This window comes from Cajanus cajan, chromosome 8 (genome assembly GCF_000230855.2).
Source record: "Cajanus cajan strain Asha chromosome 8, NIPB_CcT2T_4, whole genome shotgun sequence".
NCBI classification, from domain to species: domain Eukaryota; kingdom Viridiplantae; phylum Streptophyta; class Magnoliopsida; order Fabales; family Fabaceae; genus Cajanus; species Cajanus cajan.
The window spans coordinates 15,599,816-15,627,409 of record NC_138524.1 but is presented as its reverse complement, the minus strand read 5'-3'; the positions used below and the strand labels follow the sequence as shown (position 1 = coordinate 15,627,409).

At 36.2% G+C, this 27,594-nt stretch overlaps 1 protein-coding gene across 1 annotated transcript; it reads left to right on the top strand.

Annotated features, from left to right (window-relative positions):
- On the top strand, window positions 1–27,592 carry LOC109792039 (TMV resistance protein N). Its single transcript, XM_083061336.1, is given in 14 exon segments — window positions 1–305; window positions 542–721; window positions 2,970–3,163; window positions 6,688–6,975; window positions 7,073–7,516; window positions 7,621–8,526; window positions 8,528–8,729; window positions 8,833–9,114; window positions 9,340–10,113; window positions 10,208–10,839; window positions 24,138–24,208; window positions 24,314–24,373; window positions 24,657–24,717; window positions 25,481–27,592. Coding segments are annotated over 10 exon segments (3,972 nt in total). The 5' UTR covers window positions 1–164; the 3' UTR covers window positions 10,769–10,839; window positions 24,138–24,208; window positions 24,314–24,373; window positions 24,657–24,717; window positions 25,481–27,592.
- Window positions 27,593–27,594: the final 2 nt, after the last annotated feature.

Here is a 27,594-nt window from a genome sequence, read left to right as displayed (position 1 = left end):
TCTCCTTAAAACACGTCTTCGAGTGATTTACATAAACTTTCTACGCATTTTGTCATTTATTATAAAAAGATTAGTCCTCCTCCTCCCACAACTACCTTGAGTCTATTATTCATTACATTACACTTTATCTTCAGCAAGTGAGTTTTCAATCTTCAAATTCTGCAATGGCTTGCATAACAAACAACAGCGGTTCTTCATCACGCACAATGAATTTTGATGTTTTTGTGAGCTTTAGAGGTGAGGATACTCGTAATAATTTCACTGATCATCTTTTTGCTGCTCTTCGAAGGAAAGGTGTTGTTTTTTTTTTTTGAACGGCTAAGAAAATTTTCATTAAAAAGGTACCAGAGGTACCAAAAGAGAAATAAAATAGTATACAACATAACCAAACATACCAGTCTCGTGAAAGGAATAATTATGTCAAGGAAACTACATACCAAACATGTAGATTATTTTAGTGAATATACCTAGACATGCATAAACCAGGATTATAGCACCATTGTGAAAAAGTATACCGGAATGTCTTTGCAAATGATGACAGCCACCTCCAACTGTAAACCTGAATCTCGTTCACCAATCTTTCAAAAGAGAAGCTATTATCATTGAACCTGTAACGATTCCTTGTCCTCCACACTGTCCAAGTAGTTGCCAACCATATGGAACGCCAATATACAACCCAGGGACGGAGCCAGGATTTCAATACTGGGGGGACGGAGCCAGGGTTTCAATACCACATAGCAGGCCGTACCAGAAGTCCAAAAGTTGAATAAAAAAATAAATTTGGGTTATTCATTTAATTATACATATGAGTTTATATTAAAAATAGGGGGTGCCATATAGTAATATATATGTATATAAAAAAAAATTAAAATTGTTGGGGGGGCCGTGGCACCCGTAGGTCCCCCCTTGGCTCCGTCCTTGATACAACCTGTTCGTAGTGTTGAATTGGTCCAGGAATGAAGTTGAAATGATCCAAAATGTTGCTAGGTAGGGGGGCAGGACAGCTAATCCAATTGAGACAAACTTTCCATACCTTGTCCACCACCGGGCAGGTACAGAACAAATGATAATCAGATTCAATATCCTTCTTACAAAATACACATAATGCATCATTATCTGAGAGGACAATTCTCCTCCTAGCCAGATTATCCACCGTCGGGAGACCCCTACTCATCATTCGCCACACAAAAATTTTGGCTTTTGGTGGTGCTGGGATCGACCAGATACAATTAGGTACATCATTATAAGATCCTGCTATAGTTTCAGAGGTGATAGCATGATAAGCATACCTTACTGTATAACTTCCAGACGGTTCACTTTGCCACCCCCATGAATCATCCTGTTCCGGCCTAAGACTATACTCTGTAAGTTGTTGCAATAATTGTTGCTCCAATGATTTCTCCCATTCAAACCTTTCTCGTCTCCAATGTAGCTTCCATGTCCAACTGTTATTCGTCCAAGAACCCATATCCTGAACAAGACTATTTTGCTTCTCAGAAATGTTGAATAACCTCGGAAAAACCTTTGCTAGGCAGACTGTTCCCATCCAACTATCTAGCCAAAATCTAACTCTAGATCCTGAACCAATTTTCCACTTAAGTTGCCTTTCAAACCAATTGTCTTGTTCTATACCACCGCATACCAAAAGAAGATCCCTCCACCATATGGAATCACTTCGAGAACTACTTTGAGCACAAAGATTTGTGCCACCTCCATATCTCGAATATAATACCCTAGCCCATAATGAATGTCTTTGATGAAAAATTGACCACCTCCACTTTGCTAGCAAAGCCATATTAAACCTGGTAATATTTTTAACTCCCAATCCCCCCATCTTCTTTGGTAAAGTGATCCTATCCCAGCTTATCCAGCAGATTTTTCTTTGATCTTCCTTACAACCCCATAAAAAGTTTCTTTGTAGACGAACGATTTGTTTGCTGACCTTAACAGGCATTCTGAAGAAGGAAAGAAATAATAATGGTAGGGAAGTTAAGACCGAGTTAATTAAGCACAGTCTACCTGCCATTGATAAGACCTTGCACTTCCAAGAAGATAACTTTTTTTGAATTTTGATAACAATAGGTCTCCATGTCTCAAACTTTCTTGGATTGGCACCAATGGGAATCCCAAGATATGTAAAAGGAAAGGATAGAAGTGAGCAATTCAATAATTGGGCAAAACCTTCCTCCATAGTAGAATCAATTCCCATAGCTCCGAACTTGCTCTTACAAAAGTTGACTTTCAAACCTGAAACCATCTCAAAGCATCTCATCATACTTTTAATTGCCATTACATTCTCTAATTTAGCCTCACCAATAAACATGGTATCATCAGCATATTGGATAATACTGATAGGAACCTGTTGAGATCCAACTTTCACATCACAAAATCTCTTTTGACTAACTGCTTCCCTCATCATTCCCGTTAATCCTTCAGCTACAATTGTGAAAAGGAATGGAGACAATGGATCACCTTGTTTAAGCCCCTTTTTGACACCGAATTCCTCTGAAGGACTACCATTCACAAGTACAGATACTCTGGATGACATGAGACATTCACTTATCCAACTAATCCAAAGGGTATTGAAACCAAGACATCTTAGCATATACAGAAGATATGTCCAACACACTGAATCATATGCCTTTTCATAATCCACTTTAAAAAATATAGTTGGTTTATTAAATCTTTTAGCCTCATCCACAACTTCATTTACAACCAATGCACTATGAAGAATATTTCTACCCCCAATAAAGGCACTTTGCCTCTCATCAATAACACTTGGCAAGACACACTTCAATCTATTTGCAAGGACCTTTGATAATATCTTGTACATACAACCTACTAGAGAAATAGGCCTATAATGACTGAGGCATTGAGGATCATTTCTCTTTGGGATTAGAGTGATGAATGTAGAGTTTGATCCCCTGGGTAATTTTCCATTATTGTGAAATTCTCTGATAAAACGACAGATATCCCCACTCAATGTATCCCAGAATTCCTTTATGAATCTAAAACTAAAACCATCAGGACCTGGACACTTGGAACTACCACATTCCCATACTGCTGACTTAATCTCCACTTCTGTGAAAGGAGCAATAAGCAAGTTATTTTGTTCTGAGGATATGACCTTGAAACGGACACCATCTAGTACAGGTCTATGTTGGTACTGTTCTTGGAATCTTTGTTTGAAAAATTGTCTTACATGGTCTTTGACCACCATGGTTTCATCTGACCACACCCCATTTATAAATAACCCCTTCAATTCATTCTTTCTCCTTCTCCAGTTGATCATTAAGTGAAAAAACTTAGTATTCATGTCTCCCTCCTTGAGCCACGAAACCCTTGATTTTTGAGCTAGAATCGATTCATTTCTAATAGCCACCTCCCAAAACTTATTTTGAAGTTCTAGTCGATCCGACCGTTCAGTTTCATTCAATCCTGTTTCCTCTTCCTTCTTATCCAGACTACTAAGAATATTCACAATCCTTTTCTGTGACGACACTGGATCCTCAAACTTGACAGAATTCCATTCTCTTAACTTTTGTTTGAGAAGTTTAAGTTTCTCTTTCAATACATAGGCCCCCCATCCATGAACACACAATTCCTTCCATGTATCAACAACAAATTTTTTGAAAGAAGGGTCTTGAAACCAGTGATCGAGCGAGCGAAAAGGTTTCGGTCCCCAGTCTGAATTTGAAACTTGTAGTTTAATTGGACAGTGATCTGAAATGCATCTATCCATGATCATTTGTATACTACCTGGCCATGCTAAGAACCATTCCCTGGATACCAAAATCCTGTCTAGCCTGCTCCTTACTGTACCATTAGTCTTGTACCAAGAAAACCGTCTCCCTACAATCGGTAGATCCTCAACTTCCATCTTCTCAATGAAATCATTAAATGCACGCATATCAGATTGACTACAATTCATTCGTCCCATACTCACTCTCTCTGTTTCGCACCGTATACTGTTGAAATCTCCCACCACACACCAAAGATTGACTGAACTAAGTCTTCTTTTATCTTTTATCTCTTCCCAAACTCTCATACGTGGAACTCTTTGACATGGCGCGTAAACATTAACAATATTCAACCTTAACCCATTATCTTTCCACACCCCTTCCAATCCAAGATAAGATACACCTTCAAAGTGTTGAGATACCTGGAATTTGTCTCCATTCCATAGACATAACAATCCACCCGCAGTATTAATCGCTGGCACAGCTCTCCATTCGCAATTTCCATCCCCCCATAGTAATTTACACAATCTTTCATCAATGTCTTCCTTTTTTGTTTCTTGTATACACACTATCTGAGCATCTTCTTCTACTATCAGCTTCCTGATAACCCTCCACTTAACCTTACCTCCCATCCCCCTGACATTAAAAGATATCAGCTTCATGGATCACCGTCAAGATTCCCCTTCCTATTTTGATTTATTAGTTCTTGTCTCTCTTTTTTATCTCTCTCCTCTAAATCCATCAATGTTTTGATAATCTGTTCTTCTTCCCCATTGAACGTGATACCAATTTGTTTCCCCATTTCCCAAATCCTTTTGGCCTCCGCAAAATCATTCTTCATCCAAAACAGCCTATTGCAATTATTTATATCCCCATCCGAAATAGAATTACATAGTGATGATACTGCATTCCTCACTTTACTCCTTGCCGCTTTCCGGTTGCGATGATGTTCCTTGGATCGTATTTCATTTTGTGGTAGAATGTCATCCTTCATCCCTCCCTCTCCACTCTCCTTCTGTGATTTATTTATTCCACTTTTTGATATTGAAGGATTGAATTTTGAACCCCCTATAATTGATGTTTCTGCTTGTGTATTCAACATTTTGATGGAGTCAACATTATTAGTCTCCGTAACATATTCCTCTGCTTGACTAATCCTATCATCATTATCAGACTTTCCAGATTCACCTTCACAAATATCCTGATTATTCACTATGACTTGTCTGAAACTTGATTCTCCAAGCTCAAATGTAGATGGGGCACGAGGAAACACACCATTGAACACTTCTTCACGTAAGTTCGACACCCCAATAGGCCCATATGTTTTTTCCCCCACAAATTCGTCACTGTCTTCCTCATTCTCTGATAACTCATCCTTCTCAGTTACACTGTCTTCTGAACATTCTGCTGATGATGATATCTTATTTACCTCTCTTTCACTACCTATCGATGACATGAGTGAGCTTTGATTGCACCATAACCTGCATTTGCATTGACTAGCTACACTTGTATTTTCTTCATGAATACGAACCTTAGTGACCATGTCATTGATCTTCACCGAGAAATGTGAATCCACCAAATTGAAAGAGGATGTTTTGATTAACAACCTTGCAGCATCCAGTCTAGAAAAGGTGTTTATCTGATCGTCCATCGCAACTAAGGTGCCCATCGTCGCTATGACTTTTGAGAAGCACTCATAACTCCATAAATGAATAGGAACACCATTACACTTCACCCATACCAACCTATTACCAGGAAGTAAGTTTGGTTCCCACTTTTGAATAGAGTGAAAGAAAGACCAGACTTCAAGTTGATCGTTCAAAACCTCCTCATTCACCCCAGAAATTAAGACCATATCATCTCCCATATACCGAACTTTTGCTTGTTCTCTTCCACAAAGGATCCTAGCTTCTTGTATTTTGTCGAATAAAGTTAAATCCTTCAGTCTACCCACCCAACACTCCTTAATCCACTATGAATTTACATATTCAGGTACATTGATATGTATTCCATTCCACTGTTCAGGATTAGACGAATGTTTAACTCTCCATACTTGAGAAATTTTTCCTCTATCACTTCCTCTTACAATTTGAGCATAAGATTTCCTCTTATCATCTCCTACTGGTAATTCCTTCCCATTCAATCCCCTATTGTCAATCTTAGATGAAACCTTCCTTGTGTCCTTGTGTGAAATCTTCATCTTAACAATTTTTTCTTTGTTACTAGGCATGAATACGGAGTCATTCCTTGGGAATTTAGGCAAATTGACAAACAACTTTTGACTTCCTATCCGAACATTATCTAGTTCTCGTTCAAGTCTCTTAACATCTTTTACATCCAGAAATCTAACAAAACCGAATTTGTTGCCCCATCTATTCCTTTTTCTAACTACGAAAACTTCCCACACCCTCCCCCACCTTTGAAAAATTCTACGCAAATCAATTTCATTATATTCTTCTGGAAAGTTCTGAACATAAAAGGTTGTACACCTACCATTGAGTTCCTTGTTGTCATGCCGTTGTCCATGCCATCGTCCAGCAGTTCTACTCCGTTGATATTCCATATCGCTTCAGACTTTTTTTTTTTTTTTTTTTTTTTTTGAGCGTTGAAACCGGCTCTGAACCTACCTCCCGACTGCCATGCCAAGGGAAGCTGGATCTACATGGATCGGGACCGAGGGAAGCTGGATCTACAAGGATCGGGACCGAGGGAAAGCTAGATCGGAGCCGAGGGAAGCTGGATCTACAAGGATCGGGACCGAGGGAAACGGTGGGTGCCTAGTATGTTGGAGGAGATTTTGTTGCTGGAGCCGGTGGAGATTTTGTTGCTGGTGGAGATTTTGAAGGAGGAGGAGGAGGCGGCGGCGCTATCTTCCAAAGCAGAAAGGGTTGGAAGTGAAGAACCAGTGCAGAGGTCGCTAAGCTGCGTTTCGATCTTGCTGAGGAAGGTGGTGGTTGGTTTCTCTTGGAAGATTCGTGCCTGCTAGCGATGGGCTCAGGAAGCGTGCGGCAGCTCGCGATGCGCACGGTGGCTTGCGGTGGCTCGCGGCGGCTCACGATGCGTGCGGCGGCTCACGGTGCTCGGTGAGCATGGTGCCTTGCTGTGCGGTGCGGTGCAGTGCAGTGGCAGCTATGCAGTGCGGTGTGGTGGCTGGGCTGGTGTGGCTCTGCAGTCTCACCGGGACTCCATTGCCAACCATTCAGAAAGTCTTTTCAAAGAAGTACGAGCAGAAGAAGTAAGAGGAACGATCTTCATGGAAGACTTATTTGATTTCCTAGTTAAATTTATACCTTTTTATTTATTTATTTATAATGTATATTTGATCATATCAGGGCATCATTTCAAATATTTATATTTCCCCCGTTGAGAAAACACACTTCATTTTTTGTTGTCATTAGTTGTAAACGAAGGAAAGGTGTTGTTGCCTTCAGAGATAACCAAAATATCAATAAAGGGCAACTCTTGGAACCTGAGATCATGCAAGCAATCAAACGATCACGTCTTTTCATTGTTGTCTTCTCAAAGAATTATGCATCATCCTCATGGTGCTTGAAAGAGTTGACAATGATTTTTGATTGGGTTAAAGAAACAGGTCAAAGTGTTCTTCCTATTTTCTATGATGTCACTCCTTCTGAAGTTCGAAAACAAATTGGAGAGTTTCCAAAATCTTTTGCCGAATACGAAGAAAGCTTTAGAGATGATTTGGAAATGGTAAAAAAATGGAGGGAAGCTAGGAAGGCAATTGCCAACCGTTGTGGGTGGGATATACTGAATAAGTAAGTGCCTGGCCATATTTTTTGTATTATATATAGAGTTTTTTTTTTTTTAAAGTCTCACCCTTAGTGATGCATCAATGTTTTTGCTCCACTTTGGTTTTCAGGCTACAACATGAAGAAATAGAAAAAATTGTTGAAGAGGTAATCAACTTATTGGGTCATAATCAAATTTTGAATTTTGGAGATGATTTAGTTGATATGCACTCTCGTGTAAAACAACTAGAGGAACTTGTAGATCCAGATGCAAATGAAGTTGTTCGAGTAATAGGAATAAGTGGGATGGGTGGAATAGGAAAGACAGCACTCGCTACGACTTTATTTTATAAAATCTCTCATCAATATGATGCTTGTTGTTTCATTGATGATGTAAGCAAAATTTATGGGGAGTTTGGACCCGTGGTTGCACAAAAACAACTTCTTTGTCAAGCTCTAAATCAAGGTAATGTTGAGATAAACAATCATTACCAAGGAATCTTGTTGATAAGAACTAGGTTGTGTCACTTAAAGGTTCTTATTGTTCTAGATAATGTTGATCAAGATGAACAATTGGAAAAATTGGCTTTGCATCCTAAATATCTAGGTGTAGGGAGTAGAATCCTCGTAATCTCTAGAGATAGTCATATCTTAAGAAATTATGGAGTGAATGAAATTTACAATGTTCAATTGTTGAATGCAAATAAAGCTCTTCAATTATTTTGTAGAAAAGCTTTCAAATCTGATGATATTTTGAATGATTATGAAGAGTTGACCTATGATGTACTAAAATATGTTGATGGCCTTCCTTTAGCAATTAAAGTGTTAGGCTCATTTTTGTTTGGTCGAGATGTTTATGAGTGGAGAAGTGCATTGGCTAGACTAAAAGAATATCCAAACAAAAATATTATGGAGGTGTTACGAATAAGTTTTGATGGATTGAAAGAAATAGAAAAAGAAATATTTTTAGATATTGCTTGTTTCTTTGGTAATAGATTGTCGAGGTTTCGTAATAGTAAAACAACTTCTATGGTATCGTGGATTTTTTCCTGATATTGACATGAAAGTTCTCATTGAGAAATCACTCATAACTTGTGATAATGATGAGGAGATTAAAATGCACGACTTGTTGAAAGAGTTGGGGAGAAGTATTGTTCGGGAAAAATCACCCAATGAACCAAGAAAGTGGAGCAGGTTATGGGACATCAAGGATTTCCAAAACGTCATGATAAAAAATGAGGTAAAATAGATTTTCAATGTAAAATCTTATGCTACCATTTTTTCAAAATATATAAATTATTAAGCAATCTAACATTATTCATTCCTTTTTTGCAATTCTTTAGGAAGCCGAAGATCTTGAAGCCATAATTATTGACCAATTTCATGAAGTGCATTTGGAAACAACAATACCAGTGAATGCTATATCAAAAATGAAGCATCTCAAGTTGCTCATACTTGACGATGTTAATTCTAAGGGAAGTCTAAACTATCTTTCTAATGAATTAAGATATCTATCTTGGGAAAGATATCCTTCAACTTGTTTGCCATCAAATTTTCATCCGGATAATCTAATAGAATTGATCTTGCATCATAGCAATCTCAAACAATTATGGAAAGGCACAAAGGTACTATATTATTGGTTTTCAATTTTATTTATATTTAAATAAACAGAAAAAGATAAGTTATATATATTAACATAATTAAAGAATCATAAGAAAACTTAAATGTCATTGATTTTTTCTCCTGCTATCCAAAACAAGAAAGGGATTATCGTTTTTTCTTTCTGTTTGCCAAAGAAATGAAAATTTAAATGATGGATTATAACTTTCTTTCTTTTGTTTCTTTTACAGCATCTGCCTAATTTGATACATCTAGATCTTAGCTACTCCAAAAATCTTATTGAGATGCCAGACTTAACGGGAGTTCCTCGTCTTAGGAGTCTTTTTCTTATAAAATGCATAAATATTACGCGAATCCACCCATCCATCGGTATTTTAAGAGAACTTGCTTATCTAGTTTTGGCAGATTGTAAAAATCTTTTCCACAATTTGAATATCATTTTTGGACTCAAATCTCTTGAGATGCTAAATCTCTCAGGCTGCTCAAAATTACTCAATAAGCGTCTGATAAAGAAACCAAAGGAGGCAGAACATTTGGAGAACGTTGATAAAAATACAAGTGTTATCCAATTATCAACATCCTCTTCTGTATATGAAATTCTAATGTTGCCTTTGTATTTCCTTTCCTCTCACAAACATGGAGATTCACTTGATTTATTGTTGCCATATTTGCCTCGTTTCCCATGTTTGCAATATCTTGATCTAAGCTTCTGCAATCTACTTCAAATTCCCGATGCTATTGGGAGCTTACTGTCTTTAAAAACCTTAAAATTGGGGGGGAACAAATTCGTGAGACTACCTACTACCATCAAGGAGCTTTCCAATCTTCATCATTTAAATTTGCAGCACTGCAAGCAGCTGAAATATTTGCCTGAGCTTCCAACAACCAAAAAAAACAAATCTGGCGCATATTATGGGGATTTATATATTTTTAATTGCCCCAATTTGAGTGAAATGGAACATTGTTATCATATGGTTTTTTCTTGGATGATACAAATATTTAAGGTAACGACTCCAACCTACCTTTCTTTATCTTACTTTTTCTATGTGTACAATTTTTAAGTAGTTATACATATTAATAAAAAAAAATTTTGTTCAGGCTTTCTTGCAATCCTCCCTTTCCTTGGACCAGCTTAAGATTGTTATTCCTGGAACTCAAATTCCAAGGTGGTTCAGTGAACAAAATGTGGGTAGGTCAACAAGCATGGACCTGTCTCCTGTTAAGGAAGACCCAAATTGGATGGGTGTCGCCTGTTGTTCTTTGTTTGTGGCACATGATGATCCTACTAATTTGAATAATAATTTTGGAAGTATTGGATACAATTTTAAAAATATGCAAGTTTTGCATAATTCATATCGGATGCTTCCAATATTTTTAAACAATGATCTGGTCACGGATGAAATAGATCACTTGTTCATGGTTTTTTTCCCTCGGGAAATAATCAGTCTTTATCGAAATGTATATGAAGACAAAATGGGATTCACAACTGGCACGTTTGAACATCCTAAAGGTTTGCATTTGGAGGTGAAAAATTGTGGATATCGTTTGGTATTTAAGGAGGATCTTCAACAATTAAACTTAAACATGATGTTCAGCGAAAATTCCTCATCTAAGAAGTGCAAGCTTTTATCAAGTGATTCGCCATACATCATTCATTGAGCTTATTCACGGAAAGAGTAGAGATTTCTTTTCAACCACAATTACATCAAATAAATTCTTACCCATTGTAGGTAAGATTTAAGCAGTAAAGCACCACTTTTATTAAAAGTTTATAGTCATTTATAAATACTTTGCTTTTAGTATCTTATTTGATGATATGATGATGTTTATGTTAGCCGCCGGTACAGCTGCACCGAAATACTTTCGGTGATTTTTTGAATTTTTAATTAGCGGCGGGTCCCACATGATAATAAAATAATATTAAAAGTTTAAGAGAAATTACGAAAATGCCATTGGGACTTTCCTATAAATAGGGAAACTGAAAATCATAATTTTCATCCCAAATCTTCTTCTCTTCTCTCTTCCTCTCTTATACACCTTGAGATCTGTTCTCGGTAGTAGTAGTCTCCTAATTCAAAGGAGTAAGTTACAGAGAGAGAAGTGTTGTAATTTCCTCCCTTTCAGTAAATAATATTTTTACTGTGGTTATTTTCTCCCTTGTCTCTTTTTCTTCATCTCTTGTTTTAGCTGTGAGTAACTATTAAGCCTACTCTGGACCTAACAGTGGTATCAGAGCCACTAGGTTGTTTATTATTCCGCTGTGGTGTACATTGGTATAGTGTCGGAGAAAATTTCTTAGTATGCTCTGTGGCTGCAGTATTGTCTGATCAGTCACATCAGAAAAGAATTATTCTTGTTACTGGATTTTATCATTGTTCTAGTAGGCGGTACTATTCTAGTGGAAGTTACTTAAGTCGGTTTAATAGAAGAAATTATGGCAGCAAAGTTTGAGATAGAGAAGTTCAACGGGAACAATTTTTCCCTGTGGAAATTGAAGATAAGAGCAATTTTGAGAAAAGACAACTGTCTTAAAGCAATTGAAGGCAGGCCATCAGATATTACTGATGAAAAGTGGAGAGAAATGGATGACAATGCTGTTGCCAATTTGCACTTAGCAATGGCTGATTCAGTTTTGTCGAGCATAGCAGAGAAGACAACTGCAAAGGAGATTTGGGACACGCTCGTAAAATTATACGAGGTCAAGTCACTTCACACCAGAATATTCTTAAAGAGGAAACTCTACACTCTTCGAATGAGTGAGTCCACAGCAGTGACGGACCACATCAACAATCTGAATACGCTATTTGCTCAGCTTTCAACAGCTGATTTCAACATAGTGGAAAATGAACGTGCGGAGCTTCTACTTCAGAGTTTACCAGATTCATATGATCAACTCATCATCAACATAACAAACAATAATGTTGTTGGTCGTCTATCCTTTGAGGATGTTGCCGGAGCTATTCTTGAAGAAGAGTCCAGGCGAAAGAATAAGGAAGACAGATTGGAAAGTTCAAAGCAAGCAGAAGCTTTGACGATGATGAGAGGAAGATCAATGGAACGTGGCTCCAGTGGGAGTCAAAATCATGGTAGATCAAAATCTCGAGGAAGGAAGAACCTCAAATGCTATAATTGTGGCATGAGAGGGCACATGAAGAAAGATTGTTGGCACAAGAAGAGTGGAGGAGGGAAGAATTCTGAAGCGTCAACCTCTCAAGGTTGTGTTGCTAGTACCCAAGAAGATGGAGAAATATTGTACAGTGAAGCAATAAGTTCTAGAGGCGAAAAACAACTCCATGAATGTTGGATATTGGATTCAGGTGCAACCTGGCACATGACTCCAAATAGAGATTGGTTTTGTACTTATGAACCAATTTCAGGAGGATCCGTATTTGTGGGAAATGATCATGCTTTGGAAATTGCTGGAGTTGGTACTATCAAATTAAAAATGTATGATGGTACTATTCGTACAATTCAAGGGGTACGACATGTGAAGGGCTTGAAAAAGAATCTATTGTCCATTGGGCAACTAGATGATCTCAAGTGCAAGATCCACGTTGAAGGTGGAATCTTAAAGGTAGTTAAAGGCAATTTGGTGGTGATGAAAGCTGAGAAGATCACATCAAATCTATACTTGCTTTTGGGAGAAACGTTGCAAGAAGCAGATGCATCAGTTGCAGCAATAAGTCAAGAAGAGGCAACGATGATGTGGCATCGTAGACTAGGACATATGTCAGAGCGAGGCCTGAAAATTCTTGCGGAACGTAATCTCTTGTCAGGGCTTAAAATGGTAACCTTACCATTTTGTGAGCACTGTGTGACAAGCAAGCAACATAGATTACAATTTTCCAAAGTAACTACAAGGAGCAAACACATACTTGACTTGATCCATTCTGATATTTGGTGTAACATCCCAAAATTTTATTTTTATGTATTGGGATTATTAGAAGGTTTATCATATTTTTACGTATTTTACTATTCATATATACGTATTTTACTATTTATGTATACGTATTTTACTATTCATGTATACGTATTTCTAAATAGTATTTTTTTTTTTCAATTATTAGAATTTGAATAGGAAATGGCTGCGGTGGAATGCAGAGGCTGCGGAATTCAATTGAATTCCAATTCTATTTATTTGAATATTTTAATAAAAAGTAACTTTTAATATATAATAATGAAATAATATTATTTTAATCTATGCATAGTAACTTCATAAATTCTATAAATAGGAGTTTAAGGTTTTTGGAAATTCATAATTTTAGAGAGAAGAAATTCTAGAGAAATAAAAAGAGAGAATAAGAGAGGAGGTTCTGCTCTAATTCCGGTCCCGATTTAAGAAAAAGAGGAGGAGGTTCTGCCCAAGTTCCTATTCATCCAGGTACGGGGGAAAAGGGGATTATTTATATGTAGAGTACATGAGGGAATTGGGTAGAGGAATAATTTCTTAAAATCACGTTTAATTTATCTGAATGGAAGGCCGAGCCTCCTATTAATTTATAATTTGGAATTTATCTGAATGGAAGGCTGAGCCTCCTATTATTTTGTAATTTAAATGTTCTTGATAAAAGACTAAAATTTACATCTTTGTTATATTTTTATGATTTGGAAAATATAAATGGATTCCTAACTAGGAGGCACTGCCACCTTTACTGGAGTTAATTTATATTTTCTTTATTATTATCTATATATATATGTATTCCTAGTTTTTCACTATATTGTAAGGGTAGTACTTATAAGACTTAATCTGGTATGTATGAGTTTGAATTATCACATTAATTCCATGTTCTATGTATGATTGAGGTTGGATTGAAGGGAAAAGGTTTTGGTTAGGGTTTTCATGATTTCTTCATGATTTCCATGGATTAATGGTTAAAACTTAAATTTATTGCTTAAAATGATGTTTTTTGATATTGTTTATGTTTTTTTTCAATGGTTCAAATTCGTGTAATTTGGATTGGATTCATGATTGGAAGGAATTTTCAAGGTTTTCATGGGTTGCTGGTTACAGAATGCGCTGGGCGCGCTGAGTGCAAGTCTGGGCGCTGAGCGTGAATATTTTGATTTTGAGGTCTTAATGAAAGTTGTAGCCTTGGATTTTATCTTTCCAATGGCGTTGGAATCACCCAAAAAGGAGGTCTAGAACTCCAGATATGGATGTTTTAGTGAAGAGGGGTCAAGCTGTCAGCTTTATCTATAGCTGTTGCGGTTTTTATCATTTTTCACAAAGTAGATGATGGAATTAGGACTTGATGTCTTCATGAGAGTTGTAGGAAATTTTCTTATCTTTCATATGAAATAAGGATGAGCATGGTAGGAGTAGTATAACCCCTGATACGCTGTTTATAGTTTATACTAATCATTCTATTGATTATTATATTAGTTATTGTTATGTTATTTGATGGATGATATTGATGTGAATTTGAATTATGAGTTGAGATATTGTATGATTATGATTGTGATGTCTCACATTGATGACTAGGATGGCACGACCCCTGAGTAAGTGGTGCTATAGGGAAGGCGTGACCCTAGTATGATGTGGGATGAGTAGGACAGTTAACACCACCACTTATGTCGCTTATGGCAGCCCTGGCATAGGGTTAATTGCAAGAGATTGTATTGATTGTAATGTGATTGTGTTTCCTCACACCAAAATGGCGAGGGACGGCACGGCCCCTGGGTAAGTGATGCTACAGGGAGGGCGTGACCCCTGGTCTGGTGTGGGTTGAGTGAGGCAATTAACCTGTATCACTTGTGTCAGATGTGGCGAGGCCTTGGCATAGTGTTAATTGTTGGATTGACATGAATGTTGTATGTGAATATGATGAGTAATTGATATATATATATATACACTATATAATGAGTTATGATGAAATTATACTGTGATATGATTGAATGTATTTTGCATATAGATAATTTTTCTTTTCTCACCGTATAAATTGTTGATATTTTAGGTGGAGAGGATCCAACTGCAAGTGGTATATAGAATGCCATCCGTTAATTTGGGAAATGCTCTGATAGTGTGACATCGGGGCAAGAGGATCTCTAGGATAGAATATTTGGTATTGTAATAAATGTTATTTTCTTTGAAAAATGTGTAAACTCTTGAATTTTATCTTTCAAGTTTTATTTTTCAGTCAGAACAGTTATGAAGTATTATGTGAACCCTTTTACCAACTTAAAAAGTTTATTTTCCTTAATTTTTTTTATTTATTATATTTCGATATATGTATTGGGGTAGTAAGGGTGTCACATTTGGGAATCACCAGAAATTTCCATGGGAGGAGCAAAATATTTTGTATCATTTATTGATGATTATTCCCGGAGATTGTGGGTGTTGATAAATCATAATTTGATATGTATCTTTTCCTTCAATTTAGCTATTTTACATTCCATCTATGGTTAATTATAGGATTTAGATAGATATGTGTGTTGTTGGGCCAAATTGGAAAGTTGGGAATTATTATTCTAAATTCTCGCTGTTTTTGGGCTTATGAACATGTCTCGGTTTTCAGGGCATAACTTGGGCTGTAGTGATCCAAATGGTGCAAACTCAGTGGCCCTGGAAAGCTAAGACAAAGACCTAAATATTTGCAGAAGGCGCCGTCGGCCAATTCGATCATCTAGAAGGTCTAATTCGGTGGAAAACAACTCGGAGCGGAAAAGAATAATGGAATCCAACTCATCCCACCAACTCATCCCACCAACTCTCCCATTTCGTTTTGTCTAAGCTTTTTCCATTATTTTATATTTCTTGTGTGTTATATGAAGGCTATAAATAGGCCTTCACTCTCCCATTGTAAGACACCCCTCAATACACCTTCAAATAAGTTACTCTTGGGTGTTCTTCTCCTCCCTTCTCTTTGTTTTCCTTAAGTTTATTTTCTCTGTTGTAGTTGTAGTTTATGTTTTATTGTCCTTTCCTTTTGTATGCATTTTAATTCTGTTCTTTGCCTCCTCCATGGAAGGCTAGATTATAGTACTCTTTAACTTGATTTAATGCATTTTCATTTTCCTTGCATTTTCATTTCTAGTTCAAATTTAATGGAAGGCTAAAACCATTGGGTTGGCTTCTTGTTATGGATTGTAATCTCTGTTTGAGGTTGGGTATGTTTGTGTGTCTCTGTTCTACTTTGTTCTTCTTCATTCAACCTCTATATTAGTATGTCCATGCTTAATGGGCTATGCTTAATGACACAGTTGCTTAATCTGTGAAGAGGTTGATGTTGTATACGTTTGCTTAATTCGTGTAGGGAAATCTTGAGTTAATCTTCGCTTAGTTGGTTAACTCAGATGGAACAAGGATTAAGTGGTTAACAGAGCAATCTTATTATGAACCAAGGATAAGAGAGTTACAATCCGAACAAGGAGCCAATCTATTTTACTTATTGTGTTATCTGCATTTTATTGTGTTATAAAATTAAAAATCTGAACAACCAAACCCCCCCCACTTCGTGTGTTTAAGCCTTTGACAGAGAAAAATGGTCCTTGAGAGACGACCTAGGACAACTTCCTAGTACTACATTTAATTGTTTTTATTTGACCGGATACGACTTCGATCAAATTTGGCGCCGTTGCCGGGGACCATCGGTTTCTGTAAAAGGCTGTGTGTTTATGTGTATTTGTTTTTGTTGTGTTTTGTTGTGTGTTTTGTGTCTTGCGTTTTATGTTGATTAGCTTAGGGTTTAATTTACTAGCTAGTGCTATGAGTAGCTAAGTAGCTTTGGTTGGATTTCTTAATGTGGATAGCAACGTCTCTTTGAGGTTAATGGTATTGTAATATTGTTTTTGAGTTGAATTATGTTCCATAATCTCTAATTAAGTCCTTAATGAATGGTTCTTATATTTTCGCTTAGTTAATTGACGAACCATTAATAATTTCACAAGTCATATAATTGGGTTTTCGCTTAGTTAACAAGATTATGTGAATTGTGATGAGATTTATAATTAGAGAATTGAAGTGGGTTGTGTAAGTGCTTAACTGCAACTTACTTTGTTTAATTCTTAATTAATCTTCGCTTAGTTGGTTAATTAGGAGCTCGAATGTGATTTAACTCAGTAACTTGCATCTTTAGATTAATTGAGGATAAGAGGTCAAGCTATCTAGTTAAGGAATCCAACTATTTAGTTTATTGTTTGTTACCGTTTGGTTACCATTTATTCGTTTCTTTCAAAACCCCCCCACTCTATTTTAATTTCAGTTGCTTGATATGAGTGTCAGTAGTGCTTCAGCCTCAATAAATACGAAGAAATTAGAGGGGAAGCTTGATGCCTTGGTTAATCTGGTTACCCAGCTCGCAGTTCAGCAGAAATTCTCCCCTATTGCCAGAGTTTTTGGCAAATGTTCCTCAGATCCGTGTCCTTCATTGCAGCCACCGCAGCATCAGATGCCACCACCTATTCAGCAGTTTAGACAACATTCCGCTGAATTGCATGCACCAGTTGCTACTCTTCCTCCTTCTCAGTCATCACCATCATTAGTGGAGTTGCTTAGGCAGATAAATCTTCAAAACATGCAGTTCCAACAAGAGACTAGAGCTTCCATTCAAAGTTTGACAAATCAAATGGGTCAAATGGCAACTCAGCTCAATCAGGCACAGTCCCAAAATTTAGACAAGCTACCTTCACAAACTGTGCAAAATCCAAAGAATGTGAGTGCTATCACCTTGAGGTCTGGCAAACAAATTGACATCCCAGCACCACCTACAGCTGTTGTACCTCCACCTGAGCCTACACTTGAGAAAGAGGGCCACACAGGTAGTAGCAAAAATCTTCATGCAGGTAGACCTTCTTCCATTACACACGGTGATGATCTATATCAGCCTCCTATCCCTCTTCCATTTCCACCAAAATCAATTCCAAGCAAAAAGATGGAAGAGGTGGACAAGGAAATATTAGAAACCTTCAGGAAGGTAGAGGTGAACATACCTCTACTAGATGCCATCAAGCAAATTCCCAGATATGCTAAGTTCCTGAAAGACTTGTGCACCCATAAGAGGAAGCTAAAGGGTACTGAGAGAGTGAACATGGGCAAAAATGTATCTGCACTTATAGAGAAATCTGTTCCTCAGATTCCTGAGAAATGCACAGATCCAGGTTCTTATTTTGTGCCACCACCTCCACTGAGGAAGGATCATTATCCACCACCCTTTGATGATTGGCTGTTGGAGATTTCTCACCCGCCGCTCCACTCCCATTCCCATCTTTCACTTGATGCTATTCCCAATGCCATTTCTGCAGTGTCTTGGCATCCTCCATAAATAAGGGAGTTTCTTTATCCTCTCCTTTTATTTCACTTGTCATAATTTACATTGCATAACATTGGGACAATGTGTGATTTAAGTATGGGGGGAACTGTTTTGGTTTGATGTTTTTAGGATTTATTTGTTATTTTGTGTTTATGTGTTTTGTACAGCTTTGCATGTTTCTCTGTGATTTCTGGGTTTTGATTATTTGTAGGCACTTACTTCATTCTTGGATAGGAGTTTCTTGATACTATATGGTTTGAAATCCCTATTTTTCTCTGCTTGGAAAGATGATTTTGAGGTTTGAGAGGTTGAATTGAATGTGATAGATATACCCTGTGTGAGGAATTGAGCCACTCTCTATTCTTTCTTGTGTGTTATGCCTCTTGATTACTTGCACAGTTGCCTTGTCTTGACTCTATTTGATACCTCTTGATTCACATGCATGTTTGGATATGATTAAGGCATTTATGTTCCTATAAATCTCTGGCCAAATAAGCTTACCCTGAATTATCTCCTCTGATAACCCCTGCTGAGCCTACTTCCCCTTCTTTGTTTGAAGCTCATTACAAGCCTTAAGCAAAAAACCATGATTACCTTAACCTTAGGGAGTTTTGGAGCTTTGGAATTGTTTTGGGAATAAGTTCTTGAATAAGTGTGGGGGTGTATGTATGTTTCATTGGATGATGTATATTGGCCAGTTGATTCCTTATGCTGTACACTTTACTTCTTTATATGATATCTCATTTAAATTTTCAGGTGTACTGTTCAAATTTTCCTTGCAAAAAAAAAAAAAAAAAAAAAAAAAAAAAGTTGTTTGAGGCAAGAGAAAGAGGATTGATCATTATAAAGGTCATTAGAGGTTTCTGGGTTTGTTTCTTATGCGTAGTCTTGACTTATTCCCCATTGCTCCTCTGGTTCCTTTGGTTTGCAGTTACTTATCCCATATATTTTTCTCTACCCTGTCCTTGGCCTCATTACAACCTTAAAAAGACCTTTTGATCCTTATGTGCATGTTTATTGGGTGTTGATTTTAGAGGCTTGCCAAGTCTATTTGTTGCTTGTTTTTCATGAGTGCTTTGAGAGTATACAGTTGCCTAGACACTTGAGAGATACAGTGATACAGTGCATCTTGTGAGGTTCTGTTGCTTTTGAATCACCTCTTGAGCTGATTAATTGTCTTGCCATGTTTTGAAATGCTTGGATGATTTCCATAAGTATCTGGTTTCTCTGACTCTTTGTGTGTTAGATATTGTCTACTCCTTTTCTTTTCCCAGGATTCATTAAGGATTGTGTAAATCTGTTTGTTTTCTTGTGTGTATTGTTGTCTCTGTCTCTTCCTGTTTCATCATTTTCTTTGATATCTTTGGAATTGTTCTTTGCTTTGCTTTCTTGATTTTGCCCAGGAGTGCAAAAAGCTAAGTGTGGGGGTATTTGATAAATCATAATTTGATATGTATATTTTCCTTCAATTTAGCTATTTTACATTCCATCTATGGTTAATTATAGGATTTAGATAGATATGTGTGTTGTTGGGCCAAATTGGAAAGTTGGGAATTATTATTCTAAATTCTCGCTGTTTTTGGGCTTATGAACATGTCTCGGTTTTCAGGGCATAACTTGGGCTGTAGTGATCCAAATGGTGCAAACTCGGTGGCCCTGGAAAGCTAAGACAAAGACCTAAATATTTGCAGAAGGCGCCGTCGGCCAATTCGATCATCTAGAAGGTCTAATTCGGTGGAAAACAACTCGGAGCGGAAAAGAATAATGGAATCCAACTCATCCCACCAACTCATCCCACCAACTCTCCCATTTCGTTTTGTCTAAGCTTTTTCCATTATTTTATATTTCTTGTGTGTTATATGAAGGCTATAAATAGGCCTTCACTCTCCCATTGTAAGACACCCCTCAATACACCTTCAAATAAGTTACTCTTGGGTGTTCTTCTCCTCCCTTCTCTTTGTTTTCCTTAAGTTTATTTTCTCTGTTGTAGTTGTAGTTTATGTTTTATTGTCCTTTCCTTTTGTATGCATTTTAATTCTGTTCTTTGCCTCCTCCATGGAAGGCTAGATTATAGTACTCTTTAACTTGATTTAATGCATTTTCATTTTCCTTGCATTTTCATTTCTAGTTCAAATTTAATGGAAGGCTAAAACCATTGGGTTGGCTTCTTGTTATGGATTGTAATCTCTGTTTGAGGTTGGGTATGTTTGTGTGTCTCTGTTCTACTTTGTTCTTCTTCATTCAACCTCTATATTAGTATGTCCATGCTTAATGGGCTATGCTTAATGACACAGTTGCTTAATCTGTGAAGAGGTTGATGTTGTATACGTTTGCTTAATTCGTGTAGGGAAATCTTGAGTTAATCTTCGCTTAGTTGGTTAACTCAGATGGAACAAGGATTAAGTGGTTAACAGAGCAATCTTATTATGAACCAAGGATAAGAGAGTTACAATCCGAACAAGGAGCCAATCTATTTTACTTATTGTGTTATCTGCATTTTATTGTGTTATAAAATTAAAAATCTGAACAACCAAACCTCCCCCCCCACTTCGTGTGTTTAAGCCTTTGACAGAGAAAAATGGTCCTTGAGAGACGACCTAGGACAACTTCCTAGTACTACATTTAATTGTTTTTATTTGACCGGATACGACTTCGATCAGGTGTACCCAATCAAGAAGAAGTCAGATGTGTTCCCAGTATTCAAGGAATTTAAAGCACAAGTGGAACTTGATACTGGAAAAAGGATTAAGTGCTTGAGGACAGATAATGGAGGAGAATATATAGATGGTGATTTTCTGGCATTCTGCAAGCAAGAGGGTATCAAGAGGCAATTTATAGTTGCTCATACACCTCAGCAGAATGGGGTAGCAGAGCGGATGAATCGAACTCTTCTAGAAAGGACAAGAGCTATGTTGAGAACTGCAGGATTAGCCAAGTCTTTCTGGGCAGAAGCAGTCAAAACTGCTTGTTATTTGATCAATCGCTCACCATCAACAGCAATTGGTTTGAAGACACCAATGGAGATGTGGAATGGAAAACCATCAATCTATTCTTCATTACATGTGTTTGGATGTCTGGTGTACGTGATGTACAACTCCCAAGAAAGAACAAAGCTGGACCCAAAATCCAGGAAATGTATATTCTTGGGTTATGCTGACAATGTTAAGGGGTATCGCTTGTGGGATCCCACTGCCCGCAAGGTTGTTGTTAGCAGGGATGTAGTCTTTGCAGAAACTGAACTGCAAAAGGAGCAGGAGAATGACAGCACTATCAAAGACACTAGTATAGTGGAGATAGGAGGAAAGTCTAAAAAGGATGACACCTCTGAAACAGAACAAGAGCATGAGGAACAAGAACCAGATGAAGCCAATGATGAAGAAGTTCAACAAATAAGACGTGAGAGAAGGAGACCATCTTGGCATTCAGACTATGTTATGGCAAGTCATGATGCGTACTGTCTCTTAACTGAAGAAGGAGAACCATCAACCTTTCAAGAGGCGTTGAGGAGTTCTGATGTTTCTCAGTGGATGGCAGCAATGCATGAAGAAATAGAGGCCTTACATAGAAATAAAACATGGGAACTTTTTGATCTTCCAAAAGGTCGAAAAGCCATTGGTTGCAAATGGGTCTATAAGATCAAACGTGATGGCAATGATCAAGTGGAGAGATATCGTGCAAGATTGGTGGTTAAGGGATATGCTCAGAAAGCGGGCATTGATTTTAACGAGATATTCTCGCCAGTTGTCCGATTAACCACAATCAGAGTTGTTCTGGCTATGTGTGCTGCATTTAATTTACATCTTGAGCAACTTGATGTAAAGACTGCTTTTCTTCATGGGGAACTCCAAGAAGAAATATATATGCTCCAACCAGAAGGCTTTAAAGAACAAGGAAAATAAAACTTGGTTTGTAGGTTGACCAAATCTCTGTACGGTTTAAAGCAGGCGCCAAGGTGTTGGTATAAGAGATTTGATTCCTTCATTATTAGCCTTGGTTACAACAGACTGAGTTCAGACCATTGTACGTACTACAATAGGTTTGATGACAATGATTTCATCATCTTGCTGTTGTATGTGGATGACATGTTGGTGGTAGGCCCCAACAAAGATCAGATCCAAGAATTAAAGGCACAATTGGCTAGGGAGTTTGATATGAAGGACTTGGGACCAGCAAACAAGATTTTAGGGATGCAAATTCAGCGAGACAGAAAAAACAGGAGGATTTGGCTTTCTCAAAAGAATTATTTATTGAAAGTCTTGCGGCGCTTCAACATGCAAGACTGTAAGCCAATTACTACCCCACTTCCTGTCAATTACAAATTATCCTCAAGTATGAGTCCTAGCAACGAAGCAGAGAGGATGGAAATGTCTCGAGTGCTGTATGCATCAGCGGTGGGAAGCCTTATGTATGCCATGATTTGTACGAGACCAGACATTGCACAAGCAGTGGGAGCGGTCAGTAGGTTTATGGCAGATCCTGGTAGAGAGCATTGGAGTATTGTAAAGAGGATCCTTAGATATATCAAAGGAACCTCAGATGTTGCATTATGTTTTGAAGGATCGAAATTTACTGTCAAGGGCTATGTTGATTCAGATTTTGCAGGAGATCTAGATAAAAGAAAATCTACTACTGGTTATGTGTTTACACTTGCTGGAGGAGCAGTGAGCTGGTTGTCTAAGTTACAGACTGTTGTAGCTCTATCTACTACAGAAGCTGAATACATGGCAGCTACGCAAGCATGCAAGGAAGCAATTTGGATTCAAAGGTTATTGGAAGAACTCGGGCACAAGCAGGGAAAAATTACTGTGTATTGTGACAGTCAGAGTGCCTTGCACATTGCAAGAAATCCAACCTTTCATTTCAGGACAAAGCAAATAGGAGTTCAATATCACTTTGTTCGTGAAGTAGTAGAAGGAAAAGTGGATATGCAGAAGATCCATACAAAAGACAACATAGCAGACGTAATGATAAAGCCTGTCAACACTGACAAGTTTACATGGTGTCGATCCTTATTTGGCCTATTGGAGACATAAGCAACATGAAGTATCAATGGTGTGAAGATATGATTAACTTAATCATAATCTTCAAGTGGGAGAAATGTTAGCCGCCGGTACAGCTGCACCGAAATACTTTCGGTGATTTTTTGAATTTTTAATTAGCAGCGGGTCCCACATGATAATAAAATAATATTAAAAGTTTAAGAGAAATTACGAAAATGCCATTGGGACTTTCCTATAAATAGGGAAGCTGAAAATCATAATTTTCATCCCAAATCTTCTTCTCTTCTCTCTTCCTCTCTTATACACCTTGAGATCTGTTCTCGGTAGTAGTAGTCTCCTAATTCAAAGGAGTAAGTTACAGAGAGAGAAGTGTTGTAATTTCCTCCCTTTCAGTAAATAATATTTTTACTGTGGTTATTTTCTCCCTTGTCTCTTTTTACTCATCTCTTGTTTTAGCTGTGAGTAACTATTAAGCCTACTCTGGACCTAACAGTTTATTTATTATCTTTCGAGAGTAAATGTTACTTGATAACATTGTTAAAAGTGATAGTAAGCATATTTGGCCATGGATTGTTATGAGTTGTAATCTTATATTTGATAACAACTTAAGAAAGCTTGATAAAGAACTTGAATAAGAGACCTAGAATAAATTGAGCTATAGAACTTTCCAAAAGTAGAGTTATTATGAAATAAATAAATAAGACTTCAAGTTGTAGAGAAATTGAAGGACCAATGCTGAGTGTCTAAAAAACTTATACGGGAAGGCTTTCCTGTTTCCAGGGCTTGAACTACCAGTGCCACCAATGTCCACTTTTGGAGAAGAATGAGCTGAATGATTGAAGGGTGGTTCAGTAAGTGACTGTGCATTTGGAACTGAATTAATGGACATTACAGCAAAAACAATTCCATGATTGTTGCTTGCTCTTTAACTGATTAACATGTTCCCTTTTTGGCAGAACTTATTTCACCTATTGGATTGCAGTCAGTTATAGCCGCTCTTCGGGATGGATTCAAAGGTAAGGATTCAAAAATGAGAAGTTGTACTGCTTCAAAAAAAGGTGCTTCATTAGTCACTGTTGACATGGATCTTTAACTAAAGGCACTTGTTAATAAGTGTTGATTTTTTTTACCCAATACTCTCTCTTGTCCATTTAATATGAATCAAACTGGAAGTGAATTCCACTTTGTTGGAACATAAGGTAAAGAAAAATATATAATGTATTTTAAAGAATGATGTAAAAAAGGAAACATTACGTTGAATTATTGCATTTAGTATATGTGTGTTTTCACTCATTGTAGACTCCACTCTGAGGCATCACTCTCGCGTACACACAAGGCTAGCACTGTCAAACAATTAAAGGTACCATATCATTTTTTTTTCTTCAATTTCCTTTGTCTTTAGATGAACAAATTAAAAGATAAATTAACTTAATTGTACAACCACAAGAAAGCTTAAATGTTATTAATTTTGTCAAATACTAGAATAGGGTTTTTTTTTTTCTCTTTTTGTTAAAGGAAAATTACAAATTAAACGATAGTAATTTTCTTTTCCTTTTGTGTTTTACAATATATTTGCCTCATTTGAGAAATCTGAATTTCAGAAACTCTAAAAAACTCTATATTGTTTTAATTGTTGAATAATTGTCGCAAGTTATCCAATAGAGGACATGTTAAGCACAATTTAATACTTTTCTCAGCCATAATCTGAACCAAAGCTTTGGCATGATCTGAAAGCTTAATAGAGTTCCAAAATAAAAATCAGTATATGCATAAGGCTGAGATTATAATAATTATTATTATAATAATCTTTAGCTAATTCATAGTTAAAGATTATTTTAAATAAATGTTCCATTCCAAAGCTATTTCATTTGGTATTTTGTAACTGCGTTTTTATTCTTCCTAAGAAAATATTCGGTATAATCCATAGTTAATTATAAAAATTGGAATGAAGAAGATAAAACATGCATTAAATGATAAAAGATTGAATTAACAGCAAAACAAAAATACTGTAAGGTAAATGCAACAAAGGGTAAATTTAGAAGCTTTCTATAGCTCATGGAGTACAATTTCAAGATTCTCAAATAAGTAATTGTGTATAAATTGTCTTGCACCCAAATTTACAGGTAAAAATAGGGTTTAAATCAGATTGGGGTAGTGGGGATTCCTGGAACAATTCAAGAAGGAGTGCAACTTCTGCAATTATTCTCTGCAAGTATATCAATTTTTTATAAGCTATGCTATTCAATTTCATGTTGCAAAAAACCAATCCAACTTTTTATGCTAAGGAATAGAGGAAATAGCCGGAGAAACTGGAGACTTTAACAGTGTTTGTTAATGTATAAATCTGGGACATTTTAAAATCTTACATTATTCTCCCAAATCAGACTCTTGTTCAAGTTTCCTGCATGAGAAATATAACCAACATAAAACTGTATATACTAACAACAAACTACACTAAAAATAATTAATATTTAATAATATTGATTAAGAGTAAATAAAACAGAGATATAAATAACTATAAATCAATATGTGTGCGATGTTAAGTTAAAATCAATGTCTGACAGCTCTAACAGGGAAAGAAAATCTTAATAAACCTGATTTTTCTACTGACACTACATCATTCCCAGATGAAATAAATTTAACTCATAAAATCTTAATAAACCTGATTTTTCTACTGACACTGATTCTCTATAAGGCCACACTCTACACAGTCTCTAGGGCTCTCACACTCAGATTTGAGATTTTTTTAAAAAAAAAAATCTCGATAAAAATAAAAATAAGAATGGAAGAATTTGACATTTTTTTAAAAAAAATCTTGACAAAAATATAAACAACAAAATGAATAGTTCTATTTTCTTTTTATTTAACATTCACGTAAATGAAAAGAAAAATTCCTGATAAAAATATAAATAAAGAAGAGAATCATTCTTATCTCTTTTTACTTAACTTTTACATAAAAGAAGTAAAGTCATAGAATCAAAATTAACTAGAAGTCTATAATGTTGTTCAATCTCCATCCGCTATGCAAGTTGAAACAAAACTCCAAACAACCAGAACGTCTATAACCTCCAAAGAATTGGAATGTCTTCAACCACCATCCATCGCATTGAAAAGTCTTTTCCTTTTTCATTTTTTCTACTGGCTTTCTTTTTACGTAAAATATTAGGATTTTACATTTTTTTTTTAGTTTTTTAATTATGAGATTGTCTAATGAGAATTCCTTGCTAAATTAAACGGTAGTCCTGTAGAGTAAAATATCCTTATAATCTCATAAACAAGAGTATCTTTTTCTTGCACATATATATATTGTCCTTCATAAGAGGCTAGAGGAGACAAGGGAACACTTCTTTTTCTTTGAATTTTCTGCTTTCAATGATGCCTCATTTTCCAACCTTTTCAGCTCAACAAGTGTTTCAGGAGTTATCATTGAACATTGTCTAACACTAGATCCTGAAATTTTTAGCAAGTGAGCCTATACTCGAGTGTAAGATCCATTGAATAAGAATTCCCAAAAGTAGCACTTGATCTGAAAATTTCCACCTCTAGAAACCTTTCTTAATTTTGTAATATATCTCCATAGAGGGTTTAATTTCATTTTCTTTTTCTGTACTTATCTCTATAATTAAAAAAAAAAAATACATGCTCTATAATTATATTAAAAAAAGTAGAGACATAAAATAAAAGATCATTATAGATTGATTTCATATTTTGTAATTATAAAAAAAAAATAAAAAGAAAGACACAAAAAAATAGAGCATCATATATCAATTTCATGCTATGTAATAATAAATAAAATAAAATAAAGAGAGACATAAAAACATATTGGTTTCATATTTAATAATTAATAAAAAAAATAGTGATATAAAAATAATAGAGCTACAAAAATTGTTTCATACTCTATAATTTGAAAGAAAAAAAGAACAAATAGATGAAAAAGACGTAAAAAAAAAAAAAAGAAAGAAAGAAGAAAGTTATGAAATAAAAAAGAAAGAAAAAGATTAAAACATGTGATGTATAAATGAAAGACAATCATAAAGAAAATGAAAAAGGAGAATACTTTAAAATTCGATGTGATGGGTGGAGGTTGAACAAATTTCGATTCCTTGAAGTTTTGTTAACTTGCATGGTGGATGGAGACAAACATCGTTGTAGACTTTCAGTTAGTTTCGATTCAACATTCTATTGTGTAATGGTTAAGTAAAAAAGAGATGAGGATAATTCTTTTTTTTCTTCTGTT